General features: G+C 58.0%; 1 protein-coding gene across 2 annotated transcripts in view; it reads right to left on the bottom strand.

Moving 5' to 3' along the window:
• RTN4R (reticulon 4 receptor) overlaps positions 1-15,299 on the bottom strand; it is a 38,160-nt gene extending 22,861 nt beyond the window's left edge. Inside the window, exon 1 of one of the 2 annotated variants that reach the window (XM_074321852.2) lies at positions 14,769-15,299. In XM_074321852.2, coding sequence (XP_074177953.1) covers positions 14,769-15,141 — 373 coding nt within the window. In that variant the 5' untranslated portion in view covers positions 15,142-15,299. The remainder of the gene's footprint in view (positions 1-14,768) is intronic. The other variant, XM_074321851.2, reaches the window with a different exon arrangement.
• Between the last annotated feature and the right edge of the window lie 3,355 nt (positions 15,300-18,654).

Here is an 18,654-nt window from a genome sequence, read left to right as displayed (position 1 = left end):
CAGCCCACCTGAGCAGTCCCAAGATAGCTGAGCTCTCGAAAACACCCCTGACCAGGCTTCTGCAAAGGGTTTAACATCTGCAGGGTAGATGCGGGCTTTGAAACTGAGCTGGGGTGGTAACAGTGGGGGCAGTATCTGCCGGGACCATAGAGAAGCCCAGTGTGGGCTGGTGAACTCCACGGGATCCAGCTCTTTCCAGGGGATGAGGGTTTCAAGAGGCAGTGAATGACCCTCTTCAGCCTGAGATGCTCCCATTTGAGTCACCACCAATGGAGTGGGGCCAGGGTACCATGTCCAGGCAGCTAGAGCGAAACCCTCATCAGAGCTAATAGGCCCTGAGCCTCCTGTTCTACTGCCATCCGGCAAACCAGCATGCTGGCTGCTGCCTGTCTTTGTAAATAATGTGTTATGGGCATGCAGCCCCACCTGTGTGCTTACTGTGGCTGTTTTAGTGCTACCCCAGCTGAATGGAGTGGTTCTGACACACCACGTGGCCCACAGAGCTGAAATTATTTAGTATCTGGCCCTTTAGAGAAATAGTTTGCCAACCTGGCTTGTGATGGAAGCATGGTGAGTGCCTACTGCGTGTGGGTGTTGCCACCTTCACCCTCACTCACAACAGCCCCACAGAGGTCACTCAAGCCCCCACCTAACAAAAAGGAAACCAAGGGTTAGAGAAAGCCACTGTCCTGCCGAGGCCACATGGCTGGGATGGACAGAGCCTGGCAGCATCTTACAGGGCTGGAGGGTGGTAAGGAGAGAGGTGACCCTGAAATGGCATGTAGGTCAAAAGAAAAACAATTATTTTGCCAAAGAGGCTGTCGGGAGTCTGGCAATCAAACATGCATAAAAGAGGACAACTTAAAACACAGACAGAATGAAACTGGTTGTGAGGAGCCGAGGGAGGACGTCCCCAGGCACAGTCCACACAGGCCCTGCTTGGGAGGACGATGAGGGCTCTTCCGGGAGACTCGTCTACGGGGAGGTGGTTTTGGGTGGGCGACGGGTCTCTGGGGCCACAGCTGCTCCACACCAACCCAGCCACCCCAGGACACTGTGCTCTCCTCTAGGTCTGCAGCCAGGTTGCTCTGAGAGTGGCTCGCTGACCCACTAGCATCACTCTGTCCACTTGGACTGGGAGATCAGTTTAGATGCACTTCCCAGGACGTCAGGATTCAGACTTCAGTTGATGGGATCTTCCCATTTAAGAACAAAGATGGGACGACACTTGGTCTAGGGAAGGTAAGAGGCACTGAAGTACAGGGCAAGTGAGCTGTGGAGGCCCATAGCCCTTGTCGCCATTATAGCAGCCATGTGCAAGGCCCTGGGTCACAGGAAGCCAGGAGCTGACCTGGGGCTCACTTGGCGTGCTGCCAGCCTCACTCACACAAGGGCAGGGAGCCCAGAAGTGAGTGAGTGATGGTTCAGTGTTGGGCAGCCCCAGACATTCCTGAGCAGGGCCAGGGACCCCATTCCAGCATCTGCCTTGATGCTGCACCAGGACTTGTTGGATGACGATGTCTCCTGTCAGTCCAGCATCACGCTCCCACCCTCACATAGTGCGCACCACCGGGGTGGGGTGTGGGGAGGAGGGGGAAAGAGAGGTCCTTGGCCTCCCTGGAAATGGCCCAAGGTGCAAACTTCCCTTGTTCCTGGAGTTTCACCACATTCCACAGCACAGTGAGGGGGTAACTATCAACCCCACTCCTCAGACAAGGGCCCTGAGGCTTAGAGAGCTGAGGTGAACACAGGGTGTCAGTGAGGCCAGGGACAGGATCCAAGATCACACCCTCACTGCCTCAAGAGACCACAGCAGGCCCTGAGCCCCAGAGACCCACCTAGCAGGGAGGGGCAGCCATCTCCCCAACCCTGGCAACAGGCCAGCATGCTCCGGGCTCCCTGACCCCCACAGTGCTTTGTCTTCAGCCCATGCCGTCCTCTGTTCCCTGGGCTGGCTCAGGTGGTCCCTTGGGGCTGGCAGCCTTGGGTTGGGATGTGGGTTCTGAACCCCCCTCCCCAAGTGGCTAGGTAAGCTGAGCACCCACTCTGAGTGGCATGAGGATGATGATGGGCCAGCACCCACCTCCTTGGGGCCCCCAAGAAGCCTCCAGCCTAGAAACTCCACTGAGCACCCCCAACCCAGGCCCCTGCTCTGTGGCCAGTGTCCTGCCTCCCCAGAGGCTAGTGTGGGGCCTCTGCTGATCTGATCCGGTCAGCTCCATCTCAGATGAGCGGCCCAGGGAAGTGAGGCCTAGGCTCGGAGGTGGGACCCGGAGCCACGCTGAGCATCTGCTTCCAGCAGTGTCGAGGCTGCTCCGGCCGGGCCTGACAGCCCTGCTTCATGCAGGAGAGGCTGTATCCGGTGGGAGGAGGGCCCGCAGCCTGGCTGTGCTGCAAGCATGCCTGGAGCCACTTCTCCCACCCCCGCCAAGCTCAGCTTCAGCAGAGAGCGCAGACTCGAAGACAGGCCTGGAGCCCAGCACAGACCGACTTGCCCCACAAAAAGACCCCTGACCGCATTCAGCACGGAGTCAGGTTGCTGCTGCTTCTTAGGCAACACTGGCACACTTGGCAGTCCCCCCCTCGCTACCCACGCACCACCTGCTCATCCCCCTGAGACCCACAATGATGGGGATGGGGTATGTGCTAAGAAGGGCAGGGAACGTGGCAGCGGGGCTGCTTCCCTGAAGAAACACGCAGGTTTCTGCCAGGTTGCCCAAATTCTGCCAGTCCAACAAGCCTCACTCTCAGCAGAGCATCCAACCAACTTTAGTGCTTTCCTGGTAAATGTGACTAGAAAACCGAGCATCTGGAAAAGTTGCCAATGGAGATAAGAGGAAAAATGGCTCTAGAGGAAGCAGAGACAGTGTGGGGAATAGATACAAGTTAAGAAAAAAATCTAATTAGTGTCCTCAGAAATAGAAGAGGATTTAAAACAAGAACAGGGTGCTATGAACAAGGAGCCATCGGAAAACAAGAGGAGTTCCTGGAAGCTAAAAATAGAATTGCTAAGAATTTTTAAAAAATCAATAGAAGTGTTGGAAAACAAGGTCAAGGAAGTCTCACAGAAAGGAAAACAAAAAGAGAAGGATGGGGGCGTTGGTGGAAATGATGAGATTGAGAAGAAAATATAGGTCCAACATCTTACAGGAGTTTCAGAAAGAGAAAACAGAGAAGAAAAAAATTACCAAAGAAATAATACCAGAAAATCTCCTGGAGCAGAAGAACCAGCCTTCCACTGGGCAAGTGCCTCGCACAACACATGACATTCATAGTGCAATTTCAGGCCTCTGAGGCTCAAGAGAGGCCTGAAGCAATGTGGCATCAGATTTCTCCGAAGCACACTGGACACCAGAGACGACAAAACTGCAATGGCTACAAAACTCTGAGGGGAAACTATTTTCAACACAGAATTCTGGAATGGGTCAATGCAGCTTGAATAGATTTGCTAACATTCGAGCACTCAAAGTGATGCTTCACTGTTCCTTCCTTAGAGAGTTAGTTGGGGAGGTGCTTCAGCTAAAACAGGACGGAAACCCAGAAGGAGGAAAACATAGGGTCCAAGAAACATTGGGTGATGAAGGGAAGTCCTGGGCAGACATGAAGGGTCCACAGCACACCTGGCCCAGGTGGGGACAGCAGAACAAAGGCCTGGGGTGAAACCTCCCTGGGGTAAAACAAGAGACCCAGTAAAACGCCTGACATGGAGAAGAGTAAGCACATGAAAGTGGGAGAAGAGACAAGAGAAAAAAAGACCAAGTCAACTGTAAACTCCAAGAAAAACAAAAGGCCATACAAGCGTGGGACGGTCACCATAGTACCCTGCTGTGGCCGGGCTGCAAAGAGCATTTATGGACCTGGGCTGGGAAACATTGGTTATGAATTTAACTGACAGTAGCAAGACAGCCACGCTGCGGAGTATGCTGGAGAAGAGGGGCTTGGGGTAGGAGCCACAGAAATGGGAAGGTAACCACTTGGAAAAATGAGAAATGGGGCAACAGTAGCTGTGTTTCAGGACTGTAAACCAATTCTCCAGGTCTGCCTCCAAGGGCTGGGTACAGGTTTTAACTTTGAGCAAGATATGGTTGACCAGAGTGTTACCGTTTTAAAAAGGTAAGGCATTGAAACCTTAAAGATAGAGATAAATAAACAGAAGAAAATAAAGCGTATCTGCCAGAAGGTGGAGATGAACGCGGGTCAGAAGTAGGTGCTTCCAAGGTGCAGGAGAAGATGGGGCCGTGAGAGCTCCTGCAGCATCGTGGTGCTTGGCCAGGCGTCCGGTGCAGGGACAAGGCTCTGCACGCGCTACTCTTTAGCCCGTTCAGCCAAAAGGTGGCCAAGGATGTCCCTGGTCCCAAGGGACGGTCCAGGCTCTTGGCTCCAGAAGCCTCTGAAATCCAGACACTGGAAGGGACAGCTTCCAGCTTGAAACTCCATCTATGTGCTCGAGGCTTCCCCAGTCCCACCACCACCAGGCAGCCACTTCCCCTGGCCCCTCTTCACCTCTGCACTCCTAGCTCACAGATCCGAGTCCCTCACTCCAGACTGAGGACCTTCAGGAGCAGAGGGTCCTGTGGATTAATCCAGCAGGGGGGCCGCCTGTACCTGTGGCCCCTGGAGAGGGCTCACCATGGCCTTGGCTGAGTGCAAACAGGCTTCCCTTGGCTTCTATGAGAGTCCCAATCGCGTCTCTGCAACTGAACCCGTGGCACTCAGGCAGGGGCGATGTGAATAAGTAATTCCTCTTTTATTAACGAGTGATAAATTATTCCTATATGATTGTGTGTGATAACTCTTCTTTATTTGAAATCAATTTGGGATGGAAATTGTTGGCGGCTTCTCACCAGCGAGGGTGGGAGAAACAGGCGCTGCTGCCTCCTGGAAAACAGGTCAGCCACTCACTGTATTTCTGCTCCTTCCTGAGGCTGAGGCACCTGGTGCTCCTGTCTGCAGAAGGGGGCGGCTGCCCTGGGGGTAGGGCCAAGGAGGGCGGCCTCATTTTCTCAGCATGTGCCCTGGGGATGGTTGAGGGGTCAGTGTAGGTGCCCCAGTATGGCCTCTTCCCTCCCCCACCCCGACACCTACTGGAAGCTCCAAAAAGAAGCCTGGTGCCACCCCACCCAACCCCACTGGACCCAGGGAACAGACCCCAGGGATGGGGTCATCTGCAGGCCACATTCCACTCATTCCCCGATGGAACCCCAGGACCAGGGCAGCCTGACCTTTTACCCCACAGAGGATCCAGCTAGTCTCCCCCACATCCCTGCTCAGGCTGACCATGGCTTGACTTTATTAAGTCTGAAGAAGCATTTGTGTTTTCTTAAAGATTTCACCATACACTGCCCCCACCCCCATTCCTTCCTACTCTCGTCCAACACGAAGGTCCCCAGAGTGAGCCCAGGCCCCGGTCACACAGACCTGGTCCCCTGCCCAGTGCCCCTGGCAGGCCCAGCCTATTCAGATCAGTGCCCTTGGCCCAGGCCTCAGCACCTTTTCTGGTTAAGGCATACCTAAACCCTGCACCCCCCTGGGAAGGCAGCCAGCTGCTTCCCTCCCAAGCCAGGCCCACAGGAAGCCAGGTCCCACCCATTTGCCCACTCTCCTGCTCCTGTCCAGCTGCCTCCCCCCAACCCCGGGCTGGGTCACCCCTAGCCCAGCCACTTCGCTCAGCTCAGCTCAGGCACTGTCAGTGACTTTAGCCTCTCGGGCCTGGGTTTATCATCTGTGAAATGGGACGTTGGGTCTGAGAACCCGACAAATCCCGGTCCACTTTGGTGGACCCACCCCAGTGTCCCTTGCTGCCTACCCCCGTCCACTGCCAGGGAGCCCACTTCACCTCACACCTCTTAGCAGGCACCTGCGCTGCTCGTTTGTCTGTTGCTGCCTAGGATGTGGGTTCCATAAGGGCAGGACCATGGCTGGTGTCCAGCACACAGTGGGTGCTCCATAGATGCTTGTCATGTAAATGCAAGAAATGCTCACCACCATGGGCAAGTTGCAGGCTTTCTGAGGCCGTGCAGACAGCATTCCCCAAGGATGTCCAGGCCCAGGAGAGTGCATGGGGCACTAATCAGGTGATTAGGTTTCATGAGGTCTTGAGGGTGGGGTCTCATGATGAGATTGGAGCCCTTATAAGAAGAGATGCAGGAGAGCTTGTTTTTCTCTCTCCAGGTGAGGACCCAGCCAGAAGGTGGCTGTCTGCAAGCCAGTCAGTGAACCTTTATCAGAACCTACCCTGCCGCACCCTGTTCTCAGACTTACAGCCTCCAGAACTGTGAGAAAAAAATTTCTGTTGTTTAAGCCACTCCGTCTGTGGTATTTTGTTATGACACCCTGAGCTGATTAACATAATTTCTTTTTTAAAACTCTGGTATATTTTTCCAGATTTTCTACAATGCACACAAACCAGTAAAATCAGAAGTGTTTTTAGTCTGTTCTATTTGGTCTCGTGTGCCAACACTGGATGGGGCAGCCCAACCCTGGAAAAGGTGGGTGAGGCCATCCTCGGGCAGCAGGATCCCCTTCCAAGAGCCCTGAGTCATGGGGTCTTGCCCAGGACTTTGAACACTGGCACAGCCTCGGTGGTGCCTCAGGCAGGTCTCCCAACCTCGGAACATTCCCTCATCTGGAGAATGGAGATAATAAGATCCACCTCACAGGGTGCAGAGAGGCCACACAGCTCATGAGGGCAGGGCACAGTGGGAGCACAGGAAATGCCCAGCCTCCTCATCCTGAGGGAGCACCTAAAGTCACCCCCAGCAGGGACCACCGTTCCTATATCACAGAGCGGAGGTCAAATCACAGCTGGAAAGGGCATGCTGGCACCTGACCCAGCCTTACCCCAGGCCGACCCTGGCACGCGCACTGGACCCTGCCTTTGCCCAGGTATCCCTCCTCTGGAATGCCCTCCCTATTCCCAGCGCCCTTAGAAGGTCTCTTTTCTCCAGAGCTCGACCATACCACCCCTCAGAGGCTGGACCCTTCTCAACCCATTCCCCTCCCCCACCACAGCCTTGCCAGAGGCGTCCATCTTGACTCGCCCTGACCCCTGCCTCAACCCCGATGGAGCCACTGAGGGGCAGGTGCACAAGCAGAGCCTGTGGAGCTTAGCTGGGGTCACAGCTCATGGGCTCCCGCTATGGGGTACTCAGCAGGAAAGGACATTAGTGAAGGCCCGAGGGGTCCTGCATAAGTGATATCAGGTGGGTCTTGATGCCACCGGGGCCTCAGGGCAATGTGGAGACAGTGAACACACTGTTGGCCACCTGGGGCTGCAGCCACAGCATGAAGGCCTGCATGCAGCCCCTCCCTCCCTAATTCCCACTGTGTGCAGGAGGAACGTACTGCCCCCCTCCCCCAGGCCCTTTGTCACTCACGAGTATGGTCACGCCTCTACCAGGCTTCCTGTGATCTGGGTGGTGGGGGGATAGGCAGCCACGATATAGGGAAGGGTTCCAAAGGGGCCCTGACACCCACACCCACACACACACCACCACCACCCACCTTGGGCCACCCCAGGGGACAAGCTGAGGTTTAGGCAGCAGGTTGAAGAGTGGAGTCCATTAGGGCCACCATCTGTTTTGGCCGTGACAGTTCCTCTCAGTGACATCCAGGAGGTATGTAGATGGAATATCTTTATGGGGAGAGTTTTTCTTTTGCCAATTTTCAAACAGGAAGCCAAACACTTGTCACACCTGTCCCCGTGTCAGCCTCTGCCTGACATAAATTGGGGCTGAAGCAGGGAGATAAAAGAGAGCCTGGACACGGCTGGTGTTCAGGGGCCACGTGTCACAGCCAGGAGCATAGAGAGCAGTGGGCCGGCCTCCAGCTCAGGCAGGGCGGAGGCAGCCTGCATCCCTTCCTTCTGGCCCCATATCCCCAACCCCTCCCTCTGCTCTTCTCTTGGCCCCCACAAGCTCTTCACCTGACCCCCATCTCCCTCTTCCCCATGCACAGGGCCAGCCTGGGCCCACCCCAGAGGCTGCAGCCACCTAGCCCCATGCAGCGGGCTGTCCCAGTTTCTGTTCCTTCCAGGAGCCCCTTCCACCTCAGCCAGCACCTCTTTAAGACCCAGAGCCTACGTGGCCTCGGCAGAGGCCCAGTGGGGTGGACCCAGGCCTCAGGGTCCTCACCGCCCTGCTGGCACCCACACAGCACTTCTACCTTCTGGGGACTTTGTGGACTTTGGGGTGTCTTCCTGGGACCTGGGGGCCTTGAGGGCAGAAGGGGTCTTAAAATAATGCTAGAAAGCACTTGCTAAGAGAATGGAGAGAGAAATGAGGGATCTTCTGGGACCTGTCCAGGATTCCCCAACCCCCATCCTCAGTGTACATCTTGGTACGTGGCTAATCCCACCAAGAGTGGGAAGGGTCATCCCCAGGGGACGATGGGGGGGGGTACCTGCCAGGCCATACTCAGCAATCACAGTCCCAGGGTCCCCCTCAGCCCCTCCATCAGTTCCTATCATATGGGGAAGGCCACCTATGTGGTGGGGTGGGGGTCGCTCACTGTACCAGGAGGACACTGACAATCCTGCTGCTTTTTCAGGTGGCCCTGCGGTCTTGGGCTTGGCTCCCCAGGAGACCTAACAGCTTAGTCCTTGCCAGGCTCACCAGCCACCACCTCACAAGGCCTCATCCCTCAGGCGGTCCCAGTGGCTGGGCAGGGGCGTGACCATCCAGTTCTACGTTCTTTGAGGATGAGGGCTTGGCTGACTGTATCCTGGGCGAGCAGGGAGGCCTCTACCAGGGAGAACAATGGAGAGTGTGGGGGAGGGAACCCGGCAGGGCTCTGGGAAAGGTGAGGTGGGCACTACAGCCAGTCCCAGGTTCCTGGCCACGTGAACTGTGGAGGCAGGTGGGAGAGCTGGGTATGGAGTCTCCTGTGTGACCTTGGGCCCCACGGCTCTCCTGAGGTTGCTCTGATGCGACAACCAGAACGTCCCGAGAGCCAGTCAGGATTGGCCTTTCTCTGGAATTCCGCTTCCAGTCGCATCTTTGGGGATGGGAGGTGCTTCTGGGTAGGTGGGGTAGGTGGCCCACCCTCCTGCTGCCCAGACCCCCCCCCTGCCCAAGGAGCAGGTAGGAACATGTGCCATCCCTCGCACTGCAGTATGAGGCTGGTGCAAAGAAAACTGTGAGGCAGATGCTTCCCATACAGTCCTGGCTCTCTGCAGCCCAGTGCCCTGCCCGGGCAGGACGTACCTACTGTGTGCCTGAAGCTGCCACAGGACGCCATAAGCCCGCTGGCCCCGCACACAGGCCCTACCCACCTCCCCCAGGGCCCAGTATCCCACATGCCTTGGAATTGGGAGTGTTTTCCCACCTACAAAGGCAATGAGCTGGGAACACCACCTCTGGTCAACAGCCGTGGATTATGGGTGAGACCTCTGGTGACCAGGAAAGGGCAGGTGCTGCCCAAGGTCACACAGCAAGATGGCACTGCACAGGCTCATCCAACGGCTGCCCAGACTTGGAGGGGAGACTGCTGGCAGGTCCCTGAGCTTGCCCCATCTGGGCTCTGGCAGGTGAATAAAAGCAACATCTCAACAAGGTCACAATGGGACAGACTGAGGACACAGCACTGGGCCCAGGGAAGCAACGGGCAATCCAAAAGGGCTCCTGGTAGGAGGTGAGGGTTTCTGAGCCCTGCCTTGGCCTGAGCCCCTCGGCACTCCACCTGCTTGCTCGATGGGCCCCTCACCAGCTTCAGCCTCAGCCTGACATTTCCCGTGACATTTGCTGCAAAGAAATAGAGTCATAAACCCAAAGGTTAAATTTGCACATTGCCTCGCACCGCCAGGAGAAGAGCAGTCCCTCCACCCACTAGGTGCCGCGGCTACAGCGTTGGTGTAAGATGTCCCACCCATCCCTGCTGCTTTTGCTGGGGGCCCAACGGTCCTCCTCCCTGTCTCCCCAAGAGACCTCAGTCACAGTTTCCTGAAACAAATTTCGGGGCACACCAGGCCCTGAAGTGTGTCACACAAGGGTCACAGAGGGGCCCTGTCTACCTTGCTCATAAACCCGAGGCCCTGAGACACCACCCTGTGGTAAAGAAGCTCCGTCAGCATCACTTACCCCAGCTAATCCCAAATCTGCTTGATCACGAAATCCTTGTTCAATGACCCCCAACGTTCCATGGAACTTCAACTCCATGGAGCATGATCTGTGACGGCCACTTAGGAATGCCTTGGTACAGACCAGAGAGCTGATGAGCACCCCTGGGGGACTGGGTCAAGTCCTGACACCCCAGCCCCTCCACCCAGGCTCCCTGTGTCACCATTGGCCCAGGTCCATGTGCCAGGGCTCAGACAGAGCTCACCACCTGCCAGGCCCACCTGGGCCAACTCAAGACCCTGGTCTCTACCCAGGCAGCACCTCTCCACAGCCCCTCTGGGAAGTCTGCCCACAACCCTGCCTTTCAGCTCCACTTCCTGGGCCTGGCTGCCCTGTGCTGGTGGTGGTGGCGGTGGTGGGGATCCGTGCAAGGCTGTAGGAGGAGGCCTCAAGGTTCCTCTGCCATCCTCTCCCAGCAGGCAAGGCAGCAGGCCCACATAGAGATAGGGCTGTCAGGACGCTGCAAGGTGAGGGCAGAGGCATGTTACGGAGGCAGGAGAGAGGTGGTCCGAAGCCCCAGAGCCGGAATCCTGATCAACACCTGGAAGCCTATTCACTCAGTATCAGCCAGAAATGCAGAGCCCACCCGTAAAAGGTTGGGAATCAGGGGAAGGGCCTGTGACCACACCTCGGGAGGACCTGGCGGGGCCTCCATGTGCGACTGAATCTCCCCATGTTCGGCTACACAGCCACTGGCAGTGTGAGAGGCCAAGGCAGGTTCGGATAAATAAATTATGGCGCATCTTCAGGAAGGGATTCTATACACATCAGTAAACTTATGATGCCCAAGAATAGTTCCTGATGTGCCAAATGTTTAAAATACAGTGACAAAAGAAGAAACTTTTAAAATACAGTAACAAAAGAAGCACAAAACACCCGTACGGTGGGACCGGGCCGGGCCCACACGCCCCAGTGCAGGTGTGGACCGTGTGCCCACCTTCTGGCCAGGCTTGCATTTACAGCTCTGTGACCACCTGTCCTTTAAAACATTTAGTCCTATAAACTCAGGAGGCCAAGGATCACATCCCTTTAATTGACAGGCACAGAGTGGGGTCTGACAGGCCAGGAACTAATGAATGAATAAATGAATAAGTGAATGAGAGAATGAATGGGTGTCTAAGTGAGCAAACATAGTGTCTGGGGTTAGGCCACCAGAAGGTACAGAAATAGCCAGGCCACAGGGCAGGGGACACTGAGGGTACAGGAGCTGCAGCGGCTGGGCCCTGAGAGGACATGTGGGGGGCATGGCTGGGGGTGGGGCAGCCAGGCAGGCTCCTATGGATCTTGAGGTCCAGGCCCTGGCTGGCCACAGAGGGTCAGGCAGCCTTGCCCCAGGGTAAGCAGTCAGGGCCCACCAGGCTGGGGATGCGGCAGCATGAATAGTATTGACCAGGCACAGCCAAGGGTCCTCTCAAGACCCCCACATCAGGGCCCAAGGGAAGGGGTGTCGCTCACACACTCCCTCCTTCCCACACTTACTGACATACACTCATTCCCTCACACACCATTCACTTAGTCAATCAGCTCATCGTGGAACTCCTTCCTCAAGCGCGGTTCCCCTGACCCTTTCCAGATGCACAGACTGAGGCTCCGTGGAGACTTTTTGGCCACAGGCCCAGGCGAGCAGGAGCCAAGGCCCTGGGGGGTGGGCTCCTTCCGCTTCACCAGCCAGGACCCTCCTGGGGCTGCACCAGCTGCCAGAGGTGTCCATGCTACAAAGCCATGAATTCAAGGCCAGAGCAGGAGCAAGGAGGGGCCCTCACTGTTTGTGGGTGAGCCCGGGTTCCCTGGCCTGGGGGCGGCTTAGGAAAGGTGAGGTAGGTGTCAGAGATAGTGGGGGAGACATGGCAGCACCGGCCTCGGGCCCGCCCTTGGCTGCCTAGCACAACAGGACTTCCAGAGCCCCAGCACATCCTATGCTGAGAGGTCTTCCACAGACGCCACCCCGTCTCCCCCCAACCCACTGGGCCAGGCTCTCCTCCCTTCAGCCCTCTCCCCTACCGCTCATCCAGGACCACAGGGAGGGCCAGTCCTAACTGTAGGACTCCAGCTGGCCGTTAATCCCCCCATAGCGAGAAAAAGAGGCTCTGTGGTTCTGCAGGCTCCCTGCTGGTGTGGGGCAGAGCAGAGATGTTGCCCCAGCTTGGGAAACATGTAGGTGGCCACTTCCTACCTCCCACAGTGCCCTCTCTTGCTCCCTGCTCCCCCACCACCCATCCCCCATCTCCAACTCCCTTGTGGCCTCTGTGGGCCTTTTTTCCCCATCTGCAAATGGGTAAAGAGGGATCTGATTGGCAGTACACGGGAACCATTGAAGGGGAGTGAGAGGTGGTGGTTGGGGGCAGCGGGGTGGTGGAGATGGTGGTCTTTTTCGGTATTTTGAAGGTAGAAGCACTGAGGTCAAAACTCCATGTGGGCCTCAGCTTTGATGTGTCCCCAACAACTCCCGAGGAAGACCTGATTACTGGCCCATGTCACAGGTGAGGAGACTGAGGCACAGAGAGGTAAACAGTCACACCCAAGGTCATACCCCTGGTGAGTGGCTGAGCCAGGATCCAAATCTGGCCATTGTTCTTCTGCCACTCTACCTCTAGGAGCTGGAACTACCACCTGCCTCTGGCCCTTGAGTGGGAGTTTGCTTCTTCCTCACCTTGACAAAAGGGGGACAGGGGCCGGTACCTGATTTACAGATGGAAGGACAGGCTTAAACAAAGGGGAGTGGCCAGGCCCCCTGCCTGCCCCATCATGGAACCCACTCCTCTGTTTCACCCCCATACACCCTAAAAGGATGACCCATTGGCCCCAATCCACAGACAAGGACACCGATGGTGGCAGGGGAGCAGGTATGTGGCCCCATCTCTCTGAGCCCTGGCAGGGTGTCCTCACCACAGCGAGAACGGGTTACCAACACCCTTATCTCAGACCCCCACACAGCACCTGAGGCAGGTGACACACCACAGAACCCCTCATTATGGAGAGACTGAGGCACCAGGGGCAAAGCCTTCTTGAGGTCACCCTGGGTCAGCCAGGATGGGCACATACCTGCCCTCGCTGGGCTGAGCTGCAGTCACTGCAGAGTATGATGTGTGTGTGTGTGTGTGGACGAGACAATCCACACACACACGGGGGTTGTCTCGTCTGTCAAGGTGTTGACTTCCAGATTTGAAATGGGCCTTCCCTGCCCAGGTAGGTCCCAGCCCCCATCAGTCACCACTACCCAGCATGGGGGACGGCGAGGAGTGTCTGGGAGCCCTTTCACCTCACACCTTGGGCTAGGGCACGGAACTAGCCCCCAACACACATTTCCCAGGGCCTCTGCTACAGACTTGGGCAGAACCTGGCCACAGCCCACCTGGGCACACAGGGGCACCCACACCCAGAGGCAAAGAGACACATGCTCATGTGTCCACAGGCACATTCAGTCACGAATGCAGACACACATGTGCGGATGCCTACCAAGTTACACACACACACACACACAAACACACGCGTGCGCCTAAGGGACTGTGAAGGGGAGACTCCCAGGACATGGGGGTAGAAGGACAGGTGGGGCCAGGTTCCTGTAGCTGGTTACTCACCTCCTCTATCTGTGAGCTCCCGCTGCCCAGAGCATCCCCCTCAACACATATGGGTGGAGGCGTGGGAGTGGGTCCTGCTGCGGGGCCTCAGCATGTGTCAAGTGTAGAGACCACAGCAGGCATGCTATGTGCATGCATGTGTGCCACAGACATGTGGGGGGGGCGGGTGATGATGCGGGTGTGCACCCACAGCATGTGTGCACGTGCACACTGGGGCAGCCTGGCATAGTGTCTGCACACACAGTGTGCAAATGTGCAGCCCTTGTAGACACATGCACGTGCAAGAAAACGTGTGTGCAGCCTGCGGCACTGTGGACATCAGCAGGGCAACCCTGTGGGTCACCAGGGGACCACTCTCCAGGTAGGGCATGCAACTGGGTCCCCAGCCCCTAGTCTAAGGATCTCATACCAGGTAGGGGAGGAGTCCCATGAGGGGTGCCAGGGAGGGGGTGCTGCCAGTCCCTCAGCTGAGCCCTGCAGGGGCCCTCAGGCTGCAGAAGTGGGGTGCTTGGCTGCCTCCTCTCATCGCCCTCCCTCCTGGGGGGGGGCAGCACAGGGCTAGCCCCACATCCCACGCCCTTTGCTGTCGCCAACGCCCCCATTCATCCCCATTGGGCCTGACCCGAGACAAGAGAGGTCCTGAGCTGATTGGCGCCGGGCAAGGGTGGAGGAGACCATCCCCACCCTTGCTGGGTACCCACGTTTCTGCAAAGCAGATCATTAACCCCTTCGCAGCCGGGATGCTCCGAGGCTGGACCCCGCCCTTCCAGACCGCAGCCCCCACCCCGGCCCCGCCTCGGAGTCGGGGGCCATCCCGACCCGTCGCCCCCGGCTCCGCCGCTGCCGCCAACTTTCCCAGGAAGCGGCAACTTTTCATGCTGCCGCGGGCTCCGCCCTCCCAGGGCCGGGCACCGGCGGCCCCAGGCGGCGCAGCACTGCGGTTGCCCTCACGGTTGCCAGTGACCCTGCCGCCTGCCTGGGCAGCCCGGACCGGCCCTGCGGCTCCGGGCGCTCCCCCCACCCAACCACCCAGAGCCCCACCCTGCGGCCCACTGGGGCGCGGCGCGGCACTCACCTCCGCCGGACGCCCTCTTCATCGTCGGGGTCGGGCGGGGCGCGTCGGGGACCGAAAGTCGCTTCGGGGCCGGCGCCCGTCTCCCCGCGGCCGGGTCCGCATCCAGGCGCCACCGCTCCGGCCCGGCCCCGGCCCGGCCGCGGGACGAGGCTGGGAGCGCTCCGCTCCGCGGGTCAGCTGGGTTGGCGGGGCCGCGGCGCGGAGGGCGAAGGCGGCGGCGGCGGCGCGGACCAGGAGCGGATGAATGTTTTATGGGATCATGTGGTCTGACGCGCGAGGAATCTGCCCGGTCCCCCCGCCAGGGCGGGGCAGTCTGGGGCGGGGCCTCGCGGCGGGCGGGGCGCTCACCTGGGCGCGGGCCCGGGCGGGGCATGGGCGCGGGCAGCGCGGGGCTGGGGCGCAGGCAGCGCGAAGCCGGGGCGCGCCGGCCGGTCCGCAGGAGGCGCTCAGCCCGCCGGTGCACCGGGGCTGCAAGCCCCAGACAAAGGCGGCGAATTTCTGAAGAGGCGGCGGCCCCTGCAGGCGGCCTCGGGAATGGCGGCGCTTGCTGGAGCGGGCTGGGGGCGCAGGACCGAGGGCGTGGTGGCCCAGGCTCGCAAGGGTGTGCGAGTCTTCAAAGTGGCCAGCCGCCGATAAGGGCTTTGTCCAGAGGCCTACGGATGGGAGGGGCGCCTCTGCCTGGCCCACTCCCTTTCTCGCCTCACTAAATTCTGGAGCCCCCATGCCCAGCAACCCTTTGCTGGAGTAGGATTGATCCATTTTTCGGTTTGAAAACAGGCTCAAAGCTCCAGAGACATCTGAAGCACCCCCCCAGCTCCCCCCTCCGCCATCTTTGTGGCCCTCTTTGCACCACCTCGGGGATGGGGACACAGGCACAGTCCTGCCTCTATCTGGAAAGTTGCCCCCCACCTATTCTCTCCTGTGAAATGGGAGCTCCAAGCCCAGGAGACTCCCTTCAAGCCCATCTGCTTAGTAACGCCCACCCTCCGAAAAGCCAGCCAGGGCTCTAGGGCCAGAGAACCCAATGACCCCACCCCCTTCCCAAGTACACTTATATAGGCAGACATCCCACCTCCCTCTACTACTCAAGGGATATACACCCAGCCTCATAGATAAACTGCTGAGTACTTCCTGGAGCTGCCAGGCCAGTGTATCTGCAGGCTGCCGGCACCTGGAGGAGTGCTGGGAGGCGATCAGCTGGATCTGGGCAGGGGCCTGGACCTGGGCAGGGGCAGGGGCCTCTCTGAGTCCACCCTGCAGGTAAGAGAACCATGTGGATGGGGAACTGGCTGGCCAATTCAGAGTTAGTTGAAGTCTGCAGGACCCTGTGCCCAGGGCAGACCCTGGAACCCTCCCTGTGGCTGGAGCTCCTGATGGAGAGCTTGGTGGTCCCCCTGGGAGCCCTAGCCAGTGCCACCTGGTGATATGAAGCTGAGAGACCTGGTGACTGGAAAGTCCAGTGCACATTGCCTCCTCACCAGAGCAAACCTCCTAACAGGGAAGGCATATGACAGCTGTTGAGGGGCTAGTGAGGATGGCTTGACAGAGGCTGCAGCCTTTAGTCAAGGGGCACAGCCATCCCTAGGAGTCAACTCTATTGGAGGAGCCAGTGGAGTACTGCCCCTGTAATGCCTTCCGCACTCATCAGTTCCTGGGAGGGCCAGCAGGGGGCAGAAATGACAGGCCATTTGGGCCGCACTGATCTGAGTTCCCGAGGCTTTTTGGACACACGCGCCTCCAGATCAGGAGCAGGCATGGACTGGAGACTGCAGGCAGCTCTGCTATCCAGGCTGAACAGACATGTCACTCCTGGCCTGGGCTGGGCTTCTGCCTGAATTACCCTCTCAGACCCATTATACATGGAATAGAGCCTCCTTTCAGCTTGTCCAGACTACCATACGCCTCCAATGAGGCCTGGTGCTGCCTCTCTCCCACCCTCCGGTCCTGGATACCAGGCACGCGAGGTTCCTCCCAGCTGTGTGACCTCTGGCCAGCCCCTTGGCCTCTCTAAGCTCAGAGCCACCTGTGGACAAGGCAGACACTAACATCTCCTGGGCAAAGTCAGCTGGTAACCATCCCTCCTTTTTCCACTTCTCCTGTCCCCTGAGAGGATCATGCAGGGCCCTAAAGGGGTGGTTCGAGGTTTTCAGTCACACTCATAGAATCTAGCTAGGAAGGGGGTATCCTTGCGCTGTGGACAGTCCTTAGCTTACAGGGACACGGTTCAACTTCCTTAGAAGGTCACTGCTTCCATAGGTTCCAGGAGCCTTGTTTCCATCCTGGAGAGATAGGCCTGTGGTGGCTTTGCTCAGGCAGCTTGGTAGGGTACATGTGGGCATCCAGTCCCTCAACGCCCTCCTGGGGAGGATTGGGGAAGCAAGAGACATGGTATGTGCACACATTCTGAGCCACTCCCAGGATAGCGCAAGGAGAGACCCAGAGGAAGCTAGAAGTTCATACAGTAAACCTGCGCCTGCCGCCCAAGTGCTGCTCCAATGTGACCCGTCCTAGCACTCTGAGTGGGCGGCTGGGAATGTGATCCCAGTGCCAGGGAGCTGGGGAGTGCCGGCCTGCCATCTGCTCTTACCATGGAGGGTGGCTGCCTGCCCAAGGCCCAGGAGGACTCTGTGCCAGGCTTACTAAGTGCATCGTTCCACTCTGTCCTCTGGTGTAGATACCACACTACCCATTTTACAGACAAAAAATTGAGGTCAGGGGAGTTTAGGTAGACCCACATCCTGGCAGCTCCTCCTAGGACCACCTTTGCCCACAGCCACTGCTTCCTCCAGAAGCTCCCTACCATGCCCAACCTCAAGACTACAGGGGATGTCTTGGCCTTCTATCATCAGCCCTGCACCCCCAAAGAATCCTTTTGCCCAACTTTGGTGCACATGAAGGCATAACTAATCTGCTTCCTTATCTCTTATCCATCAGAGCCAAGCACAGCAGCAACCCTGAGCTAATGCAGGGAAGGGGCTGACAGCCTGACCCTTGGCAGTATCCTCAAGAATCCCACGTGGCCTGACCATCTCCAAATGCCTCCAACCTCCATACCAAGCAGGGGCCTCCTGGGTTCTGCTGTGCTGAATGCACCCCTTGCCTGTCCATGTGTACCGCCCACCTCTGAGAGGCTGCTGGGGAGTGTAGAAGGGGAGTGTGCATTGCACAGTGTTGGCCCTCACCACATCCACCCTCTGGGCCTGGACCCCCCATGGGCAGTTTCCAGGATGAGAGCCTGAGCTTAGAGGAGAGAGGAGACTCAGGCTGGGTGGTGGACATGCAGTGCTGACACTTGGCTCTCAAAACTGGATCTGCCCCTTCTCTTTGCTCCCAAAGGGAGGGGTGACTGTCCAGGACTCCTTAGTGGTCACCAGAAGATGGGCTCAGGGTCCTTTCCCAGCCAGTGCAGCCAGCTTGGTAGCTTCTGTCTGGGCAACAACCTGGGCTGGGGATGAACAGGATGCCTCTGGTCCAAAGTCTGTAAAGGGGCAGCGCTCAGGAAGGTGGGGTCTTCAGGCTGTGCCCAAGGCATCGGCACTTGATTTATTCTACTTCCCTATCCCTGCAAGGAATTTGGATCCTTCCAGAGCCTCCCACCTGGCAGTGACAGCTAAATTGGGAACTGCTGTTCACACCAGGAGCCCAGCAGATGGTCAAAACCAGGTCCAGGTTGAGGGGGGCACCTGGTGAGGGGACCCACAAATGCCCAGTGGGACAGGGAAGGCAGGCCTAGGCATGGCTACAGATGCCACCTGGAGTAAACAGGAGTGGAGGGCAGGGCATGCACTGCAGACCCATCCTGGGACCACAGTGAGGGAGCTCCTACTGGGCCAACTCAGACTTAGTGCCCAGCCTTGCTTTTCCCTGACCCCCTTTCTGAGTTGCC

This window comes from Rhinolophus sinicus, chromosome 9, assembly GCF_057876585.1.
Source record: "Rhinolophus sinicus isolate RSI-liver-muscle chromosome 9, RSI-T2T, whole genome shotgun sequence".
In the NCBI taxonomy this organism is placed as follows: domain Eukaryota; kingdom Metazoa; phylum Chordata; class Mammalia; order Chiroptera; family Rhinolophidae; genus Rhinolophus; species Rhinolophus sinicus.
Note: the sequence above shows the minus strand (reverse complement) of the source record. Positions and strands in the feature narration are given on the sequence as shown.